The sequence below is a fragment of the Andrographis paniculata genome, unplaced genomic scaffold (genome assembly GCF_009805555.1).
Source record: "Andrographis paniculata isolate CXL003 unplaced genomic scaffold, ASM980555v1 Contig34END, whole genome shotgun sequence".
Taxonomy (NCBI): domain Eukaryota; kingdom Viridiplantae; phylum Streptophyta; class Magnoliopsida; order Lamiales; family Acanthaceae; genus Andrographis; species Andrographis paniculata.
In genome coordinates, this window is record NW_026137567.1 from 2,679,153 (window position 1) to 2,705,282 (window position 26,130).

General features: G+C 29.3%; 1 protein-coding gene and 3 non-coding genes across 4 annotated transcripts; all 4 read right to left on the reverse strand.

Annotated features, from left to right (window-relative positions):
• Positions 1 to 7,202: 7,202 nt before the first annotated feature.
• Positions 7,203 to 7,324, reverse strand: LOC127248976 (small nucleolar RNA SNORD14). Its single transcript, XR_007838222.1, has one exon. It is a non-coding gene; the product is annotated as a small nucleolar RNA SNORD14 (small nucleolar RNA).
• A 39-nt stretch (positions 7,325 to 7,363) lies between these two features.
• On the reverse strand, positions 7,364 to 7,460 carry LOC127248970 (small nucleolar RNA snoR99). Its single transcript, XR_007838217.1, has one exon. It is a non-coding gene; the product is annotated as a small nucleolar RNA snoR99 (small nucleolar RNA).
• Positions 7,461 to 7,704: 244 nt separating this feature from the next.
• Positions 7,705 to 7,827, reverse strand: LOC127248962 (small nucleolar RNA SNORD14). Its single transcript, XR_007838208.1, has one exon. It is a non-coding gene; the product is annotated as a small nucleolar RNA SNORD14 (small nucleolar RNA).
• A 13,107-nt stretch (positions 7,828 to 20,934) lies between these two features.
• On the reverse strand, positions 20,935 to 24,594 carry LOC127248760 (probable serine/threonine-protein kinase At1g54610). The gene is made up of 8 exons (XM_051271276.1): positions 24,434 to 24,594; positions 24,054 to 24,335; positions 23,693 to 23,977; positions 23,280 to 23,597; positions 22,567 to 22,788; positions 22,386 to 22,483; positions 21,385 to 21,478; positions 20,935 to 21,307 (listed from the first exon to the last, which is right to left on the reverse strand). The coding sequence occupies exons 1-8, from the start codon at positions 24,500 to 24,502 to the stop codon at positions 20,999 to 21,001; spliced, it is 1,677 nt and encodes a 558-aa protein (XP_051127233.1). The 5' UTR covers positions 24,503 to 24,594; the 3' UTR covers positions 20,935 to 20,998.
• Positions 24,595 to 26,130: the final 1,536 nt, after the last annotated feature.

Below are 26,130 nucleotides of genomic sequence, written 5' to 3' on the forward strand. Positions count from 1 at the left end.
AAGAGTATTGAAGCTAAAAAATAATTTGTGGAATTTCGTAATTTTGTTGATGGTTTGGACCGTATTCATCCCATTGCTTAATGAATTGAAATCCATGATTAGTGAAAAAATAACTAGAGGAGTATTAGATATACTAACATATGCACATCAATAGTCTATTTATATAGATTTTTTACTCACATGCATTAGTGCCATCATTTCATTGTATAAAAAAAATATCAATTCTTTCATTGTATAGTCATTTCTTTCCATCAACATCTAATGCATGTTATTTAATTTATTGTACTAAAAAATGATTCTTTAGATTTTGTATTGTCACTTCTTATAATTAATACACAATGTATATCATATCACTTCATCGTACAAAAAATAATTAATTAGTGAGCATTGTATTGTTATTTCTCGAATTAATATAATTAACACACATTGCATGTTATATGTATTTATTGTACTAAAAAAATTGATTTTTCAAACATTGTGTTGTCGCTTTATTGTACTAAAAAAAATTGATTCTTAAAAAAATTGTATTGTCACTTCTTATTATATTTTACAAAATATATTTTCAAATTAATTTTATTTAAAAATTTTAAGTATATATAAACATATAGTTTCACAATCTTTTAATACATTGTGTTTTCACTTTTTACAATCAATAGACAATATTGTCATGTCACTTTGTTGCTAAAAGGAATTTATTCTTAAAGATATATTGTCAATTCTTATTATATTTTACAAAATATATTTTCAAATTAATTTTATTTAAATATTGTAAGTATATATAAGCATGAAGTTTCACAATCTTTTATTACATTGCGTTGTGAATTCTTGCAATCAATGGACAATATTGCCGTATCACTTTATTGTGCTAAAATGAATTTATTCTTAAAAATTTTTATTGTCACTTCTCATTGTATCTTACAAAATATTTTTACAAATTAATTTTATTTAACTTTTTTAAGTATATATAAGCTTGCAATTTCACAATCTTTTAACTCATTGTATTGTCACTTTATTGGGCTGAAAGAAATTTATTCTTAAAAATTTGTTTTATTACAAAATATGTTTTTAAATTCATTTTATTTAAATATTGTAAATATATATATATAAGAAATTTTTTTCACAATCTTTTACTACATTGTCTTGCAATACACTATTATATATTTCACTATCATTTAAAAAACAAACAAAATGTCACTTATATCCCTCTTGAGTTCAAGTTCTGATTCAGATGAAGATTTTGAAGCACTATAGTTGATGCAACACTGTCAACACTGTGCAAAAATTTTGAAAAAAAAAAGTTACTAACAAAGAGGAAAGAAGTTTACATCAGATCCGAAGAAGAGCTTACATAGAAAGAAATCGCGAGGATGGGCATAATAATTTATTTTGCTGAGAATTCGGTGTATACCGATTCTCAGTTTCAGTGTCGATTTCGAACAAGGGGACATTTGTTTCAGCGTAATGTAAATCGCCAAGAGACGGAGTTTGAATTCTTTCAACGACACTCTGATGCACGTGATCGACTTGGATTATCACCATAGTAGAAATATATAGCCGCTATGCACATGCAGTCTATAGAGTATCGGTTGACCATGTATATAATTATGTGTGTATTGGAGCAAGCATTACAAGGATGTGTTTGATTAAGTTTGTCGAAGTTGTAATATCTATATTTGGTGATAAATATCTCAGAAGTCAAAATGCAACCAATATACAACGATTACTATATGTTGCAGACAGTGGCGGAACTAGGAATCTAAACAAGGGGGGGCGCATTTCTTGCACACAATAAATATCAACACTAATAGTTATAAATTCTAATATAAGCAATATTAAACATCGTTCAATAAAATTATACATCTGGCAATTGAATTCTTCGACTTGCCATATTCTGAAAACGTTGCAAAATAGCTTCAATTTCGATTTTTGCAAAAATTTCTTTCTCAATAAAGCATTGTAACTATCCGTGAGAAATTCATCCCCCATTTTGTTATGCAAATCATTCTTAATAATCTTCATCGCGAAGAAAGATCTTTCAACAGTAGCGGTTGCAACCGGCAAAACCAATGTTAATTCAACGAGTCGATATACAAACTTCAGAGCAATATGCCAGTTTCTTTCAACCATTCTTTTTGCAAGATCACCAATACTTTGAAGACCGGAAAAAAAAATGGCACACTCAGATTTTTACTATCGCAATATACTGATTAAGTTTTTCGGTCAGCAAAACTTTATCAGAAAAATCATCCGGATATAATTCAGCAAGACACAGTAACTTATCAAGATCAAAGCTAGCAAACGAATCTCGAGGATCAAGGCATGCAATGCCAAAAAAAAGTTCTAAACTTGATTCCGCAAAACGATTATCAATTTTTTGTGCAATGAGATCAACAACCTTCCATGATTAAAATAAAAAATATATATTTATATAATAAATATATCATCAAACACATGTAATATATTTAAATATTATATGTATTTACAAATAAATACCTGAAAGAATATATCCCGTCGAAAAAAGTGCAAATAAGTCTTTGGTTGGCCATGGACTTTCCTTTCAAATCTAGCTCAACCAAACAAAGGATCTTCCAAATTCGGTACAAAAATATCCTTTTCAAAGAAATTTTTTTTGATCATTTCCAACAAATCATCCCATCCATCTTCTCTATACAACTTCAAATCATATTTCAATGTTGTAATGAGCAATGAAAACAAATTTGAAACTCATCATTTTACCAATTATACCTGCTGCAGTTCCTCGATTTTTTTTATTCGGGCTATCCTCCGAAATAGTATCAAAAACATCTTTTATTGCATCCCACATATTTAAAATTCGGTCTAATGTCCTATAATGAGAACCCCAACGAGTATCACCTGGACGAGCCAAACTTGTTTCTTGATTTTTGCTTTTTCCTTTAACAATTTCACCACACTCAATGCGCCAAACAAGATCTTCATGGTGTTTTTGTCGCATCGCATCACTTCTTTTACCTGAAGCTCCAACAAGATTCACAATATAGATTAAATGATCAAAAAAATCGCTTACTAATACTTGATCCTTTGAAGTTGCGACAACCACTAACTGAAGTTGATGATCAAAACAATGAACATAATATGTTTGCTTATGTTCATTTAGGATGAGTGTTTTAAAATAATGAAACTCACCTCGCATGTTGGAAGCCCCGTCATAATCTTGACCTCTAAGGTTATAAAGTGATAAACCATTCTTTAAAAAAAAATCATCAATAGCACATTTTAAAGAGTTTGAAGTAGTATTACTAATATGTACTAGTCCAACAAATCACTCATTCACTTCTCCCCTATTGTTTACATATCTCAAAACAATAGACATTTGTTCCTTCATAGAACTGTCTCGAGCCTCGTCAATCAAAATTGAGAAAAATTTGTCTTCAATTTCATCAAAAATAACTTTTCTCACTTCCATACCACAAGCATTAATAATATCCTTATGAGAAGTCAACTGATTATTTCATAGAGCATTTAAGTTTATCACTTTCTTAACATCTTCATTATGATCACAATGCCAATTAAAAATTTCAAGAAGATTACCTCTTTGTAAAGATGCTTCCGACTCATAATGGCCACCAAAAGCAAAACCTTATTGCAAAATCAATCGAACTACGTTCACAACCGTTGTCAAACGAACACGATAATCAAATTCTATTTCCTTACTTTTTTGGGATAACAAGTAATCAGCATTGTTCATCTGATCCCTAAATGATGAAGCTTGAATTTTAGCACTATGATGCGCACTTCTTGTATTGCCTATATTCTCTTGAAATTTGTCTAAGGCTCTTTTCCAAGTTTTGAACTAAACTTCAGTAAAAGTAGTATCTCCACCGTATTTATGACCTTTACTAAACAAGTAGCATACTAAACAAAATACAGCATCTTTTTTAACACTATATTCAAGCCAATCAAATTTATCAAATCATGTCACTTGAAACTTTCTCATAAATTTACCCGAGCTACTTTTTGAAAAATTGCATTCGCGTGGTTGATATGGACCTCTAGCCAAATATCGCCTCCTCAATTCACTAATGTTAGCAGGATAACTATCAATAGGTTGAAGTAATCCTGGATCACAAACTATGTCAATTTCCGACAATAACTCTACTTCTAATCATGGAATCTTAGTTGGTTTAGCTTCTTTGTCATTCCTACTTATTTCAGTTGGACTAGATAAACTTGGAGTTGTCCTCTTTGATTTAATAATAAACTCATCAATAATTTAATACCTAAATAATAACAATAATTCATCTAATTAACAGCAATAAAAATTATAGGAAATCAATTCTAATTCAAAAAATACAAATGTATTGAACTAAAAAAATAATCTAAAGTATTCAAAACAAATATCCAAAGACAATGTAAAATCAAATTCACCAACAATAATCAAATAAATCATAACACCCAAACTCAAATAAAAAAATAGTAAACAAACCAACAAAAAATAATGCAGTATTTAAATAACTTACAAAATATTGTCTAAATCGTAAATCTCGTAAAACAAATCCAATGTAGTTGCACACAATCAAACCATCAATTACTTCTTAGTGTTCTTTCCAATTATTCAATCCAAAGTTTCAAACCAAATACCAAAATATTGTAATGTATTTCAATGAATTGTATCGATATAAATATTTGTATATTTAAGACAATTACAACACAATTAAAAAATAACTAAAAAAAAATTAAAATTAAAAGTAAAACAAATAAACAATATTTTATATTTTAAAATTTGCAAGAAATTTAGAAACTGCTGGTTTGCAACACGCATCTGCACAAGAGCAATTCGCCCAGCCACAATCATCGGCTCGACGGCGTGAAGGAAGGAAAGAACAGAGTGGTGACCGGACAATTGCGAAAAATAGAGCCATAGAATAATGAGCAATCAATACGCAAATTCGCAAAAGAGAAGAGAATGAAGCAAATATTGAAAAATTTGAAAATTAAAAATAAAAATTATATCAAACTTAAATTTAATAATAAATAATTAATCATAAATATATATATATATAAAAGAAAACTTGATTTGGTTTGGAAACATCAATTTTTACGTGAAGACTGTAAACATACAATTATATTAGAAGTTGTCGCATTACATGACTTGTGGATTAGAATTTTTTTTTTCGACACACTAGGTACAAGCAATATCATTAACATTTTTGATTGATCACAATTATTTAATGATATTTTAAATGACAGAGACTCATAAGTTATTACCTTACGGTAAGGGTGAACACAGTTTAATTATTTGCAAATAAGTATTTAATATTCAAACCCGTATTTGAACCAAAAATTCAATTAAATAAAAAAAATTACAAATATTTGCAAATAACTCAAACCAAATCAAAATTAAAATATATATATATATATTAAAAAATAATTTAAATTCTACCTATAAAAAAATATTTACAAATATTTAATATTCAAATGAAAATTAAACTAAAAACAAATATAAATTTTAAAATATAATAATATAAATAAATTTAATTCAATTATAAAAAAACTTAAAAACCAACCGAACAAATATCAAAGTCCAATATTTATATTCAAAGCCATGGTCAACCTTCATCCCATCTATTTGTCTTCCACAAGATTTTAAGACATAATCATTTGTACAAATATCAAAAAACCACTCAAAAAATTGTAGAATGTGATTCAAAGTATTAAAAGCTTGATCTATCTTACTTACAGGAAACATTGTTTATTATTATTATTTTTAAAATAATTAACCATTTTAATTATATTTTAAAATTCATATAAATTTTAATTTATAATTATTTTTATTATATAATACTACATCATTTACATTTTTGCATATTAATATTTTAAATATGAATTATTACCAAAATATGGTACAAATAAAAAAAATTACAAAAATATTTTTATTAATATTTTATAATATTTGTAAAAAAAAACTTCTTATAAATATAAAAATATTTTTAATATTAAATATTTGTTTGGAAGATTGGCTTAAATCCAATTATTCATTGAATTTTTTCCCCCCAAAATGTCAAATCAAACACCTATTTTTTATTTTTTTATATTATACTAAAATCAATTTTACATTCAAAACATCACATCAATACCTATTTATATCACATCATACAACTATTCAAATTCAAAATTTTTACTATTCAAATCCCAATCTAAAACCCAAACCCCCAAACAAACACACCCTTAAAAACAAAAGATAAACATAACCCATAAACATTAGTAATTTTACTTATACATATCTTGATTAATTATTAATTACACAATATCTAAAAATATAAAACTCCTTGCCGAATTCTCCGGCATTATACAATTATACTGTAGATTTCTTGTATGCTTTTCAATAACATCTTTGCTGTTGAGAAATCTAAAAGTATAATTTCTCCGCTCTCCATGTTCCTCGGGGGCTATCTCCAACCCATTTATCCAATTTTAACTTAAAATATACAGATGTTTCAGCAATTTTACTCCAATCATATCGTTACACTGTCACAACGCCATGATTTCTGGCAACCCAGCGCCATTATAGACTCTGGGTTCGAGATGGCCTTAGAAGAACATCAACAATTTCTACACAATCCTTACCATCAGGAAAATAAGTACCTCAATTGAATTACAAATTAAAAAACTAACATGACATCTAGAAAATACAAAATTGACAATGCAAATAAATACACTACGTGTGACAAGAAGATTATCAAAAAATTAATACTACACCTTATAACTCCAATTTTTAGAAATAGAAAATTAACTTTCTAACATAGGCTTTAAAGATAAAAATAAATAAAATGACACAAGTTTTGTAATGGAGCAAAATTTACTTGCAAATTTTTTATAAAAACCATGACCCATCTTCGAAAATCCAATTAATTTCCAAACTCTACAAAATCCACAAAAGGAACAGACGATTTGCTACAAATTTAACAAAAACCACTTGAGTAAGCAAATCACATCTTTCTAAAAAGGTAGTTTCTAATATATAAACATATTTCAAGAAACATAAGAGAATGATGGATCTTCTAAAAGTGGAAGAATTTGAATGATAAACCAAACCAATCCATTACTATCCCTACCGATGCCTGTCTCCAAAAAAATTCCAGAAACTAGACAATCACAAATCCAAGGTGAATTAATAGCCTAATCAAACATGAAAAAGAAACCATGAAATATAAGAGAAGAATTCTCAGACATCCAAGGAAGGATAAAACAGCAGAAGCTCTCAAGCCCGGCGAAAGGCGAAAGCTCTTAGGCGGCCACTGCGAATGTTTTGAGAAACAAGCCTTTGGATTTGTCATCATCGTTACCAAAATCTACCAACATATATATATATATATATATATATGAATTTCCCATCATATATGGCTAGCAATTTACTGAATGAAAATGCTAACAAAGTGAAGATGAATTCAATCTGAGGGACTCCTTCAGATCTCAAGCTCTGTCGACGCTTGAGGGCTCAGACGTTGAGAGTCCCAACCAGACCACCTACAAAATTCTTAGAGACCAAAATCAAAATCATTAAGAAATCAATTGAATTCCTTCAGAACACTGTAAAATCATTCACCGATTACAATTAAACAAAAGAAAAATAAAATAAAATTACACTTAAAACACAACATGGAAACAGATGAGAACAAATAAAACCTCCGCCAAACAATAAACAACAGCATAAGAAATCGAAAGTGTCTCAGACATCCAAGGAAGGATAAAGCAGCACAAACTCTCAAGCCCGGCGAAAGGCGAAAGTTCTCAGGCGGCCACTGCGAATGTTTTGAGAAACAAGCCTTGAAGTCATCATCACAGACACCGTAAAAATCAATCAATCAAAAGCAATTTTTTTCTAAAACCTAAAGAGAACAGTACACCAACGGATCTCACCAACACAGCACCGCAATACGACATGATCTGTGAGGAAGAGTTGAGAGCGGATGCCCTTATATAGCCATGGAGAATTAGGGTTTAGTAAACCTAGAACAGTCTGGAAGATTTGGCCCATTCTGACATGGGCTCGTTGATAGACTTGTTCAATCTGTTCATCTAACAAAAATATTAATAATTGATTACGGCAAAAACATTCATTATTATTAATTTTTTATAATATTAAAATTAACAAAAATAAATATATATTAATTATTTCAAATTTATAAATTTTTATTATATAATTATATTTAATTTAAATTATATTATTATTTAATTAATTAATATTTTTACAATTAATTTTTAACTTAATTTAATTTAACTGTTTACTAAATTTATTATTTTAATTAGTATTTCTACTGTTACAATCTAATCAATTACTATTACTCCTATTATTATATTAGACAATAAATAACTAATAAATATATATTTAAATAAAATTAATAATAAAATTAATTGTTTTTGAATAAAATTAAAATTTTAAAAAATGAAAAATATAAAATTATTAAAAATAAATAAATAAAAATTGGTGATTTTTAAATTGAAACTATCACACCTTAATTTAAATTTTGATCCGAAATGTTCAATTCCAATTTGATCTTTGATAAATTGAAACTGTTAAATAAAAATTTGATTTCAATTTGATCTTTTGCTAAACAAAAATAGTTTGTTCAAATCATTTGAGCATGTCTACTTCTTGTTATTAATTTATTTCCGGGTTGTTATTACAACTAAATAATAATCGATTCTTAGTAAGTTACCAATAATCATAATAGCAATAAATATAAATTAATACAATATTATAATATAATGAAATATTTGGAATAATCAGGGCCTGGGCCCGGACGAAATGGACGACCGCCCAGGCCCCAATCTAAATAGAGGCCCATTATATTTTTATATTACATATAAAATATTTATATATACAAAATATTTGATTTAAATGTATTAATAGATGGATGTGGTTTGGTGGTTGAGTACTACATGCACTATTCTAAACAAATCTATGCGTACCTTTAAAATTTAGAAGTATTTTTTTATACATTAAACAAAATTAATATTAATACTCTTTCTGTCCCGTTGGAAATATTAAGAGGGAGTACTATTATTGATATTTTGTATATAAAATGTTTGAAAATTTATTTTATTCAATTATTTATATTTTATTATACATAAAAAATATATTATTTTTACATATTTAATGGCCTCTAATTTTTGTTTTAAAATTGTTTAAACAAAATCAATATTAATACTATTATTCATATTTTATCTAAAATGCTAGAAAAAGTTATTTTATTTAATTATTTATATTCTATTATAGGTAAAAAAAAAATAGAGTATATCATTTATATTTATTTAAGGGTCTTTTATTTTTGTTTAAATTTTTTTATTTTTTATTTTTGCATTAAAAAGAAAATAAGTATTAGACAAAATTATTGTTATAATTATACAAAATTGTCAGTAACTCTCTTATTGTTTCGAAACTCAGCGTAAATCTTATTTGTATTTAAAAAATTACATGACGCCCTTTTATGGATGATTATCATCTATATTTTTTGCATGGCGGGAGTTTCATATAACATTTGTTAAAATATAAGGGAACACCACATAATTTTTAAAGAACACGAGAAATTTATGCTAAATTTCGAAATTACATGAAAATTATGGGCAATTTCACACTATTATTATTATTGATATTTTTTGGTATAAAAATACTAGACAAAATATTTTTATTATAGGTAAAAAAATATTAAATATATATTTAAGGACTCCAAATTTTTATTTTGCTCCCGGCCCTTTGAAAGTGAGGACTGGGTCTGAGAATAATTTGGTAGGCTCAGGTCACATCCCACTCCACGCCAACTTTAAGCCTTCCAACGATGCAACACCACAAAAGGAAACGGTAAGGGTTTTGACACTAAGGAACCCAAAGAAGGGAGGAGATTGCACAAAGGTAAAGAGGAACATAAGCGACTATCTCTCTCGGCTCTCACTCGCTTCACTCCCTTCCAAACCCATTGCCTCACACACACACATATACATATATATCCTTAAGCACATATATATAATAAGTTGTACGGATGGCTATCTGTTATTACGTAAATGTCCTTAATAGTGTAATATTTATTATTTTATGAGAAGTTGTACGGATGGCTATCTGTTATTATGTAAATGTCCTTTATAGTATAATATTTATTATTTTGAGCAGTTATACAAAGTGGTAATATTATAGGCAAGTATGACTAAATTTACCAATTAACCCCCGCATTGTCAGTTTTACTGAGGATATTGGGTGTTGTTGAAGTTTGTGTTTTCCAATTTCATTTGTTATTTTATAGTGATTTACTTGTAAAAAATTTATTGATATGAATATCATTTTATAGATCGCAACATTTACTTTAATATAATAACTTAGTTACAATATTTTAATGTTATGATATATTAAGAAATGCATTTGAAACTAATGCAGGAGTTTTCGAGTTTGTTGATGACGCAAAACAAAAATTATTTGAGTCCGACTGGACGGTTGATCAATATATATCATTTGTACATGAATTAAATATTTAATTTAGCTAAAATTAAATATTTAAATAATACATAAATAATGTCTAAAAATATAATTCAAGAAACACATTAATTCATTTAATTTATACACAAAAATAATTACAAATATATTTAAAAATTAATAACTTAATAATGCAGAAATTATTGGGAGCAGCTGGGAGAAAACAGAATTAATAGGAGCAGCTGGGAGAAAGAAGAGTAAATGCAATAGTTGGGGGAGTCCGGCGGATTAAATGCAGCCGACCAGCCATCGTTTTAATTCCGCACAGCAGCCGACTACGCTTACCTCTATGCAGAAGTTTCCGCGCTGAGTAAATGCAGCCGACCAACTATAAATGGTTCCGCTGGTTTCTGTGCAAAATTAATACGACTGTCATTCAATTAATAATCATTGTACAAGGATTTTTGTACTAATTAATACAAAATTGACAGGTATTAAAAATTACACAATAAATATTTAATAAAATAAAATATACTATTTATTTAAAAATATTTATTATGCCATCATTAAATATGTAAATTATATTTCCTTATAATATTTAATTTAGCTAAAATTAAATATTTAAATAACACATAAATAGCATAAAAATATAATTTTAGAAACACATCAATTAATTTAATTTATACAACCAAAATAATTATAAAATACATATTTAAAAATTAATAACTTAGCAGTAGGGGTGTCAAAATTCAATCCGACCCAAAAAACCAAACCCGTTCAACCTGAAAATTTTCAGGTCCGTTTGGGCATTTCGGGTTTGAAAAAAATCGGGTTGACCCAAATCCGAAACGAAAAAAATTCATGTCGTGTTCAGGTCGGGTTTCAGGTTGACCTGATAACCCGAAAAAAAAAATTCAGGTCAGATTTTGGGTTTCGGGTTTCAGGTTGACCTGATTTTTTGTTTTTTGTTTTTAATTTATAATATTTATGTTATATTAAAAAAATTAATAAAATATAAAAAAATAGAAAGAAAAACAAAACCCCACACACGAATTAAGAAAGAACAGAAAGAAAAATACAGACACCCTACGACTAGCATCCTCCCAAAGTAAAAACCCTATTAAGAAGAAGCCGCCCTGCCGTAGCACCACGCAAACACCAGTCGAATTGAAATTTTAATTTGAAAATATTATTCTTCTCTCAAGTTTCATACGGCGTCGGAGTTCATTTGGAGTAATTAAATCTGAAAAATTGTTTGTTCCAACGGTTCATTTCTTCCGGTAAATTTTTATATCTTCTCATCTATTTTATCTTTTAATTTTTTTTTCTTTTCCACCTTCAAAATATAATTTATTTATAGTTCAGTTTAAAGATTTTGGAATATTTTATAAAAAATTTGAATGTATGAACGATTTACAATTTAGTTTTAAAATTTTTCTTGAGTTTATCCGTAATAAAAAATTGTTTATATAACATAATGAACATTAAGATGAAATATTATCTAAAATTATGTTTTTTCTGTTTTAGTTGTATTTATATATATATAATCAAATCTCTTTCTTCCTCATATTTTTATAGTATTGTCATTATTTAATCTGTTGTTTGCATACTCTTGATGTGTATATTATAACTAGTAATAAAAAAAAAAAATTTATGTTGTGTAAGTCATTATGAACTCAAACGAAGATCTTGAGATTTTGGATGATGAGGATGAGTCAGTATGGATCCTCAAGCCACTTTTTTGGGATCTAACTCTATAAGTCAAGAGACCGATTGAAAGAAATTGGAAGCAACATCGGGTTCCAAACGTAAAAGAAGACTAAATCTAAAGTATGACAACATTTTGAGTTGTTGCCACAAGAGGAGGGCAAACCATTGAAATGCAAGTGCAAACATGCGGTGATTTATTATCTAAAGATATTGGTCAAGTTTTATTAGATTGTGGTAATAATAGTCTTGGTGTGAGGACACAAAAATTTGATCAAGAACGGTTTAGAGAGCTTCTTGTCTTAGGCATTATCAAGCATGAGTTGCCTTTTCAGTTTGTGGAATATGAAGCATTTCGATCTCTTTTCACTTATTTGGAGCCACAAGTCAGTCACATATCTAGAAATACTGCTAGAGCCGATATCATTAAGATGCATAAGAGTGAAGCAATTAGACTTGGTGAACAAATGTGTGCATGCTCTAATAGAATTTGTTTTACATGTGATTTGTGGACTTCTATTGCCACAGATGGTTATCTTTGCTTGACAGCACATTATATTGACGATAATTGGGTGCTGCAAAAGAAAATAATCAATTTATCTTATATGCCACCACCTCATTCGGGCATTGCTTTATGTGATAAACTTTCAGGCTTGTTGGCTACTTGGGGTATTGATAAAAAAATGTTCACTATTACACTAAATAATGCATCAGCCAATGATGTATTTGCTGAAATTTTTGGGGACAGGCTTTCTTTGAAGGGAAAACTTATATGTCGTGGTGAGTTTTTGCATGTTCGTTGTTGATGTCATATTATCAATCTTATTGTGCAAGATGGGTTAAAGAATGTTGATGAATCAATTGAAAAGATTCGTGAATGTGTCAAATATGTGAAAAAGAGTCAAGTACGGAAGCAGCAGTTCTTAGAATCTGTTAATCAATGTTCACTTGACTCTAGGACTGCATTACGACAAGATGTGCCGACTAGGTGGAATTCTACATATTTGATGCTTTCATATGTCTTGTATTATAAGCTTGTCTTCAATCACTTGAGGTTAAGTGATTCTAATTTCAAGTATTGTCCAGCATCCGATGAGTGGGCAAGGATTGAAAAATTATGTTCATTTCTCGAGATTTTTTATGCTGCATCAAATCTATTTTCTGGGGTGAAGTATCCTACTGCAAACTTGTACTTTCCTGTGGTTTTCAAGATTGAAGTCACACTGTATCAAGGGTTGTGTAGTGATGATGGATTCTTGAAGACAATGGCATCTCAGATGTTTTAGAAATTTGACAAATATTGGAGTGAGTACAATACTTTATTTGCTATTGCAGTAGTTTTTGATCCTAGATTCAAGTTGAATTTTGTGGAGTTCTCCTATTCTAAACTTTATGGGCAAGACAAAACAAAATTTGAAGACGTGAAGTCTAAATTGTTCTCTATGTTTGATGAGTATATGAGTTTTTCTAGAAAATCTAGTGCTTCTACATCTAGAGGAACTTTAACTCTTGAGGAAAATATTGATGCAGCAAAGAAAAACGATCATATGGACATTTTAAAGGTATTTTTATTTTGAGTTTTTAATTTATTTTTATATTAATTATTGCATAATAAAATTGTATATTTAAAAATATTAATGTATTTGATATTATTTATAATTACAGGAATTTTGTTGTTTCGACCTTTCGATCCTCCAAAATAGTGAGTAAAAGAATGAATTGCAGTTGTATTTGAAGGAACCAAGAATGAATCCATATCATTCCATTGATGTTTTAGATTATTGGAAAGTTCATGGTTGTAGATATCCTGAACTGGCGAAGATGGCACGAGATATATTGAGTGTACCGATTTCTACTGTTGCTTCAGAGTCAACATTTAGCACCGGTGGAAGAATACTTGATCAATATCGCAGTGCAATGAAACCAGATGCAATTGAAACATTGATTTGCTGCAAAGATTAGTTATTTGGAACAAAAAGGTTATTTATTATAAATATCTAGTATTTACTTTTATATAATTTATATTTAAATTTATTATCTACTTTTACTTTATATATAGGAAATAATGGGGTTGCATTGGATGATTTCACTCATTATTATGGAGATGTCTTCGAATGACTTTGCATGGAGAACAAATTGAATCCACAAAGATGTCTTATTTTGAGGATTATGTAAGTAATTATCTCTTTTAAGTTTATCCTATTGTATTAATTGATATAAAAAACAGTAATATAATAATTTGTTCATGCTGAAAAAAATTGCAGTTGTTGAAGTTACTGTTGTTGTTGTTGAAATGCATAGTATTCGGGATCTCAATGAAGTTGATGTTATTGATGAATTGATATATTTGTTGCTTCTTTGTGTTTATGTTGATGTTGATGTTGATGAATTGTTAATGTTGTTACGTCGTTGTTTTGGCCTGAATTTATGTTATTGTTTATGCTTATATGTTTGGCTACTATTGATATGTTATTTATGTATTATATTTATGTTTATTTATTTTATATTTATATTGATGTCGTTTTGATACTATTTTTTTATTAAATTTTTTAAGGTAAATTTGTAATTTTTATTAAACTTTTTTAGGTAATTTTAAAATTTTTCAGGTTTTTGGGTTTGTTTCGTGTCGGGTTCGTTCGGGTTTCGGTGATTTGAAACTAAACCAGGTTGACCTGGACCCAATCCGAAAAATTTCGTGTCGTGTTCGGGTTTAGGGTTTCAGGTCAAATTTCGGGTTCGGATCGGGTTCGGGTTCGGGTTGACAGTTTTTCTGTTACTCCCATGGCTCAACCTGACACGAACACGACCGAAAACACGAATTGACACCCCTACTTAATAGTGTAGGAATTAATGAGAACAAATGGGAGAAAACAAAAGTAAATGAAGGTTGATCGAAGTAAGTGCAGGACCTGGGGGAGTGTGGCGTATTTAATGCAGCCGACCAACCGTCGCTTGAATTTCGCACAGCAGCCTACCAGTCGTCGCTTGAATTCCGGACAGCAAAGTCGGCCGTCGCTTGAATTCAGCACAGCAGCCGACTTCGCTTTCCTCTATGCAGAAGTTTCCACGTTGAGGAAATGTAGCCGACCAGCTATAAAATGCTTCCGTTGATTTATGTGCAGAATTAATGCAGCCGTCGTTCAATTAATAATAATTGTACACAGATTTTTGCACTAATTGTTATTAAAAATTACACAATAAATATTTAATAAAATAAAATATATTATTTATTTAAATATATTTATTATGCCAACATTAAACATTCAAATTATATTTTTTTTATAATATTTAATTTAGCTCAAATTAAATATTTAAATAAAACATAAATAATGCATAAAAATATAATTTAAGAAACACATCAATTAATTTAATTTATACAACACAATAATTATAAAATATACTTAAAAATAATAATAAATTAGTATTTTACACACAAAATTAAATAAATACAATTATTGAATTAAATTAATATAAATTATACCAAAACTCGATATTAATAAATAATTAATTTAATAAAAATAAGTTATAAAATATATCAAAATCAAGAGTTAACCGACTTTCCTCTGGACGGGTTGTCATCAATTATTCCATGTGAGGCCAACTGACTCCCCCAGTGTTGCTCTAAAATATATTTATATAATTCATTCTCTTTCTTTCTCTCACCATTCCATCCGATCAATTCGGTCTCCCACTTCTTTCATTATTTTACATAAAAAAATATAAAAATTAAAAAGTTTTTAAAATTGGTTGGTTGCACAGTTTTAAAAAAATTATTCATATAATTCATTCTCTTTTATTTCTCTCTTTTTTCCATCTCACCAATTCGGATAGTCACTTTCTTTTTATTTCAAAATATCTACATTCATATTATTTATTTATTTAAATTTATATATTCATATTCATATAATATAATTTTTAAAAATTTATTAGAAATTTGAAACATATTAATATATATCATTTTGTAGAGTAATTTAAATCATATAACAAATTAATATAAAAAAAAAAATCACAAAAAAAATTCTATCAAAACAAAAAGCCTACGCGGTGTAGCCGCACATATACGAGCACTAGTATATATATATAGGGCTACCAAGAAACCACATAAGCCCCAAAATTAGGAATAAACTTCCCTGTTAATTGAAGAACAAAAGACCCGGAATAGAATCAGATTTGAATAAGACTGAGGAAAATGAAACATATCACCCTTAGAGCATCAATTTCGAACTGGAGGAGAAGAGATGCCGATAATAAATCTTAATCGATACGAATGAGATTTGGGGAAAGAATGATCCAATTTAAGGATCAGGGGTCAGGGGTGTATAAACCGGGTCGACATGGGCAGGGTTGGATCGGGTCGGTTCGGTTCGGTTCGGACCTGAAATAAAACCCAACATGGATAATAAGAAACTTTTAAGGTTATAAATTATTACTGATTAAATACTCCATTAATTTTTTGTGTCGGTTTGTTTGGATGTTTTGATTAAATTCTTATTATTTTTCAATTTTTTTTTCAAAACATATTAAATTAAATATCTATTTTTTATATTAAATTAAAATTAATTTTACATTCAAAATATTACTAATTCTTATTTATATCATATTAAATAATTATTCAAATTCAAATTTTAGTATTCATATAAAAATTCAAACTTAAAACAAATACACTTGCACAATTTAGTTAGTTTTGTTGAGATTTCTAATCAAAATCAATACTATTAATTCCAAATATCATCTCAAAATAGAATTGGCAAAGATACAATTTGATTCTCATGAAATGAATTATTGATCTAACCTAGTAAATATTTTGCAAATGGCTTTATTCATTCAGTAATTTCACAACCACATTACTCTCCCTTGCTATTTTAACATGGTCTAACAACTTTAGTGGCGCTGGGTTGGTTTATTTGGCGTCGGTTGTCTCCAATCGACGCCAAATCTTGCGTCACTTTTTGGCGTTACTACAGTGCAACGTCAAAAAATGGCGTCGCTCTATATATATATATTTTTTAATTTTAAATTTAAATTTTAAAATTTATTTTTTATTTTTCTAAATTTTTTAAAAATTTATTTTACATTATAAAAATAAAAAGTTGTTTAAAATAATAGGAAAAATTGAATATTTGAAAAATAATAGTGAAAAATAGAGTTATGATTAGAGTTAAAACTGGATAAATGAAGTTGATGGGTTGGAGATGGGGTAATGAAACTTTTCTGAGGATTTAAGCACATATAAAGTCTGAGGACGTTTGATTTAAGAACTATACTCACTAATCATGTAAGACATTCTTACATGTGATTATATTCATAATACCCCAAAAAACCATAAAGCTATATATTCACAATATATCTCAAACTATTAATACACTATTTAGTAACAAGATGCACAATCATAGTAACTGAACTATAAGTATATATTTTACATCCTTGGCCTTTGTAACAAGATATAAGTTATGTTTAGATAAAAGATTTTTGAGAATTTTAGAATTTTGAAAAGTTAAAATAATAAAAGTTTAGTATTTAATGTCATATTTTATGAGGAAAAAAAATTATATTTGATATAATATTTTTAAAAATTTGAATAGCATGAAAAACAAAAGCAAAACTAAATAATAAGAGAAAATTATCTACAGTAATTTAAAGTTTACTCAAAACAATAAAATAGACACTTAAGTTTGGATGAAATATCACGGATACTAAAATATAATAATGTGATAAATAATCTTGTGAGAGAAGAAAGCAATTTCCATATACCAACACACAGAAACAAAATTAAACTCATAGCCGCCTCTTAGCAGGAGCAACCTTAAGAAGGCCTATATTTTTAATTTTATCTTACTATTATTAAATATATTACAATTTAATTTAAATTTTATCCCTTATTTTTTTTAACTATTACTCAATCTAATTTTAGTTCTAAAATTAAATTATAACCCTAAATTTTCTAAAATTAATTCTATCTTCCTCGCATTTGCATTTGGGATTTATAAATATTTTAAAAGTGCATTATTATTATTAGATATATTAATTATTAAAGTTAAATTGAAATTGTATCTCATATTTTTCTCTACAATTATCTAATTCAATTTTAATTCTAATAAACTCTAACTACAATTTTTCTAAAGTTAATCTCAAATCCAATTATAATTCTAATAAATTCTAAACAGATCTTTTAAAAAATTAATCATATATTAGGTTCGTCTTTAGAATTTATAGTTATTATTATTGAGTTATTGGTTTTAATAGTCAAGATATTGTGAAATTTTATAGTAGTCGACATGCATCGCAAACTACGCCCGGCAATCCACTTCACACCATAAAAAAATAAATAAATTATAGAGCCTATTATTTATTTTTTGGTCTGGGCTTAAAAATATCCGAGACGCCCTAGTTAAACTTATTCGAATTTATCAAACTATAAAACTAAAATTAATAAATAGATGTCTATGCAATGTAAATGCTGGAATTAATGGAACATGATGCTAATTTATTTCAATAAGCAAGAATCTGAATATTTTAATACAATAATAAATACTAATCCATATTAAAATGCTTTCACATAATGAATAGTTTGAGTATTCAAATAAGTAATTTCAATTAGGAATTCCATTACATATCAATTTTTATAAATTATGTATGTATTAGATGTTGAAAAACATCAAATAATATATTTTTTATTAAAATTTAAAAATGCTTTTATACAATGTAGAAAATGATAGAATTTTGTATTTAATACTATCAAATACTGAGCTGAATAATATAATACAAAATTATCTCAATGCACATATAAAAGGTGAAATCAATCAAACAAAATGCTAATTCATTTTAACTAATAATAATCTAAGTATTTTAAACAACAATGAATGCTAATATATGTTACGGAAATGCTAAACTGAAGCAAAATAGATTATAATAGTTTAACTATTTTAATTTTGTAATAAACACTAATACATAAGATGTGGAAAGTATGTCGTATTTTTCATTTCGTTTGTCTAGTTGAGAACATATCTTTGAATTACAACATATTATTGTTGCATTATTACGACGTCATTCCTACTTTGTTGTTTTCTTCTTTTGTTTGGGGGTTTGGATTTTGAGTTGAGATTTAAATAGTAAAAATTTTGAATTTGAATAGCTGTATAATGTGATATAAATAGATGTTGATGTGATATTTTAAATGTAAAATTAATTTTTAGTATAATATAAAAAATAAAAAATAGGTGTTTGATTTGATGTTTTTGGGGGAAAAATTTTGGATGAATAGTAAGATTTTGGTAAAATCCTACAAAGGAACTGATAAACTTCAATTTGATTTGGTTTCATATCATTGTCTTCTTTGTATCTCACTTAGTTACAACAATATTTCATTCCGATGCGAGTCATTTTTTAATTTGTTCTACCTTTTTAATCATAAATACAAACCCCTTATTATGTGCATACTCACAATAGAAATTGAAAACATTCTATGGTTTTGTAAATTTCAATGTATGTCAATCTATATGGATCCTCTATTTAGTACAGGCTGAAAAATGTCGAATAATATGTTGTTTATTGAATTTTAAAATACTTTCACACAATTTAGAAAAATGTTGAATTTTGTATTTAATCTCATCAAATGTCAAATTGTATAATATAGTATGAACTGCTCATCTATGCACACGCAAATGTTAAATTCAACCGAACAAAATGCTAATTTATATTAATTAAAGTAATTTGGATATTTTAACACAAAATAACTCATTATTCAAATTCTTAACCGATGCAAACAAAATTCTAAAAATTTGACTATTCTTCAGATCTTGAAAAACTATAAACACAATTTTATAAATTATTCTTCAAATTTTTCTAGGTATACACAATAATTTGTCTCTCTACTTTTCTAGCATTGATTAATATACAAATTACACAATGTTATAAATCAAATATAATCGAATCCAATATAATATCTACATTTTACTTAGGTGGTTAGACAATTTCAACTTCATCACCCACTGTTGATGAAAGAGATTAAACATCTGAAACTTCAATTTATTCGATATCTTTATTGCTTATTGAGCGGACAATTGAGGTTTGAATAAAAGCAAATCGGTTTTGCTCGCCTCAATCGATATTGTCCATAAATTTTGTTGAGTGATTTTGCTCTATTTTTCAGCATCAAAATTGAAGCAATAAGAGGAAAAAAAAATTATATAAACCAATGATGGGTGAATTATATTTATACCCCTAAAATATTAATTTTTGCAATATAAAAACTATTGGTGAATAAACAAGGTATTTGAATGTTGTTGATCAGCACCAGATTAGTCAATAAAACTCGTTCTACAATTAATCACAATATTGAAGTTTGAAGTTACATGAGAAGTTGATATCATGAAAAATCAAGATTTTGAATAATTTCCATGGTTTGATTGTTTTGTCAAAAATAACATATATTTTCCAAATAACTTAGGTTGTATTTTTTTGTGACTTTTAGTCCAACGGTTTATTATTCAGATTCTTTTTGCAAACAATTAATTTTTCTTTTTTATATTATATTACAAATTTATTTTACATTCAAAACATCAATTCAATATATATTTATATCACATCAAACAATTATTCAAATTCAACATTTTACTATTCAAAAATCCAAATCTAAAAACCCAAACCCACAAACAAATACACCCTAATTTCTCTATACATCATATAAAATATATATATATATATACATATATATTACTTCAAACTATTTAACAAAACAAACAAACTCTTTATTTATTTATATATCCACATCAATTATTAATTTCTCTTCAATTAAGCAGCAGCAGAGGATACATATACATACACACATAGCACCCAAGCCAAGCTCAGTTAGTTTTCCTCTTCCAAACCAAACAGCTTTGATATCTTGTCAATGTCAAGGTTCCTAAAATCAATGTTGGAAATGGACCTCCGGTACAGGCTCGACTTGCTCTCTTCCAGATGGTGAGCAGCTTCTGTCAAAGACGCCAGCAGGAGAGGGTAGTTCTTGATGTTCTTCAGAGCATTCGGATGCGCCTCAGTTATTGCCGATCGCTGGTTTTGTTGAGAACGCGTGATCTCCTGCTGTTTGCTGCTCTGCCCGGTGGCTGTTTCTGTCTCTGTCTCCTGCCTCATAAAGTTTCTCGCCATGTGCATGTCCTAGTAATGCCATTCTATTCAATTATTACGAAAAACACTTATTTGCTGCATCGATGAAAGTGAAAACGATGACATACCCTTATCTGTTTTGCATATGCTGTGTCTACAAAATCTCTCGTTGGATGATCAGTTCCATCGGTTTTCTTGGATTGTTGCTTTCCATCGATGTTTCTGTTTCACAATGTTGTAGTACCAAAACATTGTATAAGAGTAGTCAGAATAATGCCTATCCTATCCTATCCAAGAAATAAAAAATGTACTTATATAATCCTGTCCGAAGTTCTCATTTCTATTTAAATTTTGTAATCAAGCCAAAAAAATGCCATAGGAAAAACTCATTTTTTAGTCCCTGTATGACTTCCTCTTATTAGGATCATAAAACTCTGTAATGGATTAGTCCCGCAACTTAAAAAAATATGACATAAATAGTCCTTAGGCGTCGGAATTATGGTCCTAAAATGATTTTAGATAGAGGTCCACTTGTAATCTACACGAGGTCCGGCATGCCCGATGCTGCTATGCTAGCAACTCTGGCGTTTGAAGATCATTTACGATAAATACTAATTTAATATAAAATCTAATTATAATTTTAAAATGATATGAGTCACGTACGAAACTAAAAACAGTTTTCCCAATGCAATAATAGGTTGGTTACGAGTAATTCCACTCCAAAAGTTATAGGATGTTAAATTTGAAAAGAAAATCATTGCTTGATTATGCTTTACTTGTGCAAAAAATAATATTGTTAGTCAATTTAGTGATGCATTTTGTAGGACTAAATGAAGATACAACAGCCTATACTAATTTTAAGTTCAATTGCAAGTCAATTGTTTCGAAAAGATCAGACAAACAATGTTGGGGATGACTGATGATTCCTAAGCCAAGCATTCTTCGTTTAGACCATTCGAATACTTAAGATATCACAATGTACAAGCACCTATGGTTTCTATATAAACTACTCGAGCAGGCAAAACTTTTAAATGGTCTCCCATGTTGTGAATGGAATAAAAAACTTAGATCATACACAGATGAAATCGCAAGAGGAAAAAGAACATAAATTCATAGGACGAAGACATACCTAAATCCATTAATGGATTGGATTGGGGGAGCATCTTCCTCATTCACTATCACGGGTAAGCCGGAAATATCACATGGCAAGGGGTCGACAGTAAAGAACTGCAGAGTTTGTATAATAAATCAACAATGTCTTATTTATCTTGCAACTAATACCGAGCAAAAAACTTGTAAAAGCGCTATACTTGATTGTTGAGAGCTGAAGTAGCATCCCCCCTCTGTCCCGGATCAAGAGCTAGAAGTTTCCCCAAAAGGCCAATGGCTGCATCTGGAATATTCGAAAAGGTTTCCTTGAAATTAGCTTTGTATTGCTGTGGGGGTCGGAATGTTGCCGGTGGCTTCACTGTCTTCCAGAAATCTTCTGATGGCGAACCGCACAGCTTGTAGATTTTATGAAGCTGCTCAATCTGAGTCCCAATGGATTCTTGTTTAGCTTCAAGATGAGTTAAAAAACAGCAATATGTATATATATATATATATAGATAGATATAGGATAAATTACACAAAACCTACGTGTGAGTTCATATAAAATTGTGCTAAATCCCTGTACTTTTAAAATTGCATTAAACTCTGTTAACCGTTGTGCGCCCAAATTGCGATCTAAACTATATATTTGCGATTAAAATTGTATTAGACTCTGTTAAAATATATATTTGCAATTTTAGGGGTTTAGAAATTGAAATTTTAAAATTTATTCGCAGTTTGAGCGCATTTAGCATTTAGTTAAATACCGTTAAATAAGAACCGCCGAGTGATTTGACGCAAAGTTTATGATACCAAGAGGAGTTTGACGTAATTTTAGAAATATAGGAGATTTGAAGCAATTTCGTGAAACTACGGGCGAATTTTACACAATTTAGCTATATATATATATATATATATATGAAGATTTTACTACCTCATTTCGACCGGGCATAATGGGGCGCCCTACAAACATCTCGGCAAGAAGGCACCCGGCGCTCCAGAGATCAATGCCGACTCCATAATCAGTGGAGCCAAGAAGCAGCTCAGGAGCTCGATACCACAATGTCACTACTCGCGTCGTGAGGGGCCGTTTTGGTTTGTTCTTGTAAAAATTGGCTAGCCCGAAATCCGCAATTTTGAGGATCCCATTCTTATCAATCAACAAATTCGACCCTTTAATGTCGCGGTGCAAAATCCCTTTCTTGTGACAATGCTGCAGACCTGAAAGCAACTGCTGCAGATAACACTTCACCTACATACATACATAATTACACCAGATGGATTTCAATAAGCTCGATAAAAAGAATGTCGGAGAAAATTGCAAATTAAGTGATTGATTTTATTTACTTGTTGTTCCGTGAGCCTTCTGTCAGTTTGGGTGATAAGTTTGGTGAGGTCAGACGGCATGAAATCGAAAACTAAATAAAGACTACACTGCATTCTTGAAGTGGCTATCCCTTCAAGTTTAATGATATTCGGATGATCGAGCTTTTTTAATATTATGATCTCTCTTGCCATGAATTTGACGCTCTCTGCTTCCGATGTATCAAAACGAACCTTCTTTAGCGCGACAATCTTCCCGTTGGATTTGTCTCGAGCCTTGTAGACATTGCTGTATGTTCCCTTGCCAATCTGCAATGCCAATTAATATTACATTACATACAACAAAACCAACAATGTTGAGAGAGAGAAAAAAAAAAAGAGAGACCTTTGCAAGTTTGTCGTAGGAATCGGCAGTTTTGGGAAGCAATCCCGACAGCAAGTTGCTGGGAATGTTGTCGACAAGCCACTTAGGCCATCCGTCGAACAGTTCATCTGCATCTGCACCTCCTCCTCCTCCTCCATTAATGTTGATACTAATACTACTTTCTCCGACGGTCTTCTTCTCTCCTCCTCGGCCCTTGTCGAAATCTTTTACTCCTTTGATGTAACCGTTTTCGAGCTTCAGTCTGTCCACAGCCCTGTGGCCTCCGTGGGTGGCCTCCTTCGCCTGCACGCAACCCATTTGGCGATGACGATCCCCCTTAGGGGCTGTGGTTGTCGCATACTGAAGAGAAATGAAGGGGTGGGAGGGAGGAAAAGACAAACAGTTAAGACAGGAGCGGTGGTGGTCGGCGTCGCTTTCGCAGTCGCAGCGCCGGCGCTGTCCAACAACATAACAGACTAGGGATTAACTCCAACTCCAAGAAGTAGAGTCCAACGGATCCATTATCGATGATTTGGGGCTGCTTTCTCGATGCTCTTTCTGCTTCCGCCATCGATCCGTGTATGTATCACGTTTGTTCGTTTGTTTGTTTTGTATATATATATATATTTTTTTTTTAATTATTATTTTTTTATATCATAATTGTACTTGAAAAATTTTTCAACGGTCAATTGGATTTCAATCCTACATCTATTTTCATATCTAGGGGATGTATTTAATTGACATTTTAATAATTTTTTTTTTTAATTTTAAAAAGTGTGATTTTTGATGAATTTTAATAATTTTAATTTAAATGAAATATTACATATTTGATTGAATTTTTTATGAAATTATATGAATTTAGTAGGAATAAAGAATAATTTTTATTCATATGTATAATTATATAAATTTATATGAAATACACATTTTATAAATATAAAATATTTATAATTAAAGTTATTGTATATTATTATATTTTTATAAAATAAGATTAATAAATAAATGAGAAAGTTGGAATAAAATCTCCGAATGAATTCACTTGTAATTCGGTTCCTATTTAAAATAAATTAGACTTTAGTCCTACTTTATAGATTAGGTATACTCCCCAATTGTATCTTCCTCTCAATTAATGTTATATACGCAACAGGTACTCGAAATAAGTTTATCAATACTTCAAAGTTGTAATATATACCAACATTATTTTCCGTTCTACCTCAATTATAATCATATATACTTCTACTTTAATATCGCGTACATTTTTTCACAATTTTTTTTAAAAAAATAGTTACACACGATTTAACAGGGGTTGAGGCAGGAAACTTCTTATAACTCCCCTAATCTTGATTTTAAACCCTACATCTTCCATCTTTAGGCGAACTGACGTTCTTCAATCCCTAGCGATCAAGTAACGTCTGATCTGTGCAAAAATATTGAAGAAAATAACTGACCTGCTCCCATCCCCCGACAAGCTCGAAGAAGTAAGTGTCTGGTCGGACTTTTTCGATTTTCTATTCTGTTGACATTAGTATTTTATACCGTGTTTGTATGTCTCAGTTCGGTGTTGAGGAGCCTGACTATACTTTTAGGGGACTACTGTGTATTTGAAATGTATCGTTACGTACTCCTGATAGATTCTGATAAATTTTTTTAATAAATTTGATATTTGGGTAATATAGATTGATGATATTTATTAATAAACCGTAGGTCGGGTTGTGCTTGAGTGCAATTTACTGCATAATCCGTTCGGACAAGAGAACGCGAAAAAATTAGTGTATTTACGAAATAAATACAATTAATCGACCATGGATAAACCGAATTACGTAACAAAATATTGTGTTATTTTTGCAGACATGCTTTTTATACTTGTACAGTTGTACCTAATCGCAATACACCTATGGCCCATGGTAAGGAAAACACCCGAATACATAAGATGTCGGCATCAAGGTGACACTCTCGATTGCAGTCCTTTGGTCCACATGTTCGCCAAAAGTTATGCCACGCGAATCCGGAAGTCTATCTCATTGGTGGTATCGATGACGAGTTTGATAATATGAAAAACTACCATAGTAAAATTGTGGCCAGAATACTGAAAGGTGCATCA

Bases quoted from the DNA above. Each gene is read 5' to 3' on its own strand.
- LOC127248760 (XM_051271276.1), bottom strand. From the start codon at position 24,502: ATGTTGTTGGACAGCGCCGGCGCTGCGACTGCGAAAGCGACGCCGACC. The intron at 23,978-24,053 runs GTCTCTCTTTTT...TTGGCATTGCAG, and splicing joins CCTACGACAAACTTGCAAAG to ATTGGCAAGGGAACATACAG. The intron at 21,479-22,385 runs GTATGTCTTCGT...ATTGTGAAACAG, and splicing joins CAATCCATTAATGGATTTAG to AAACATCGATGGAAAGCAAC.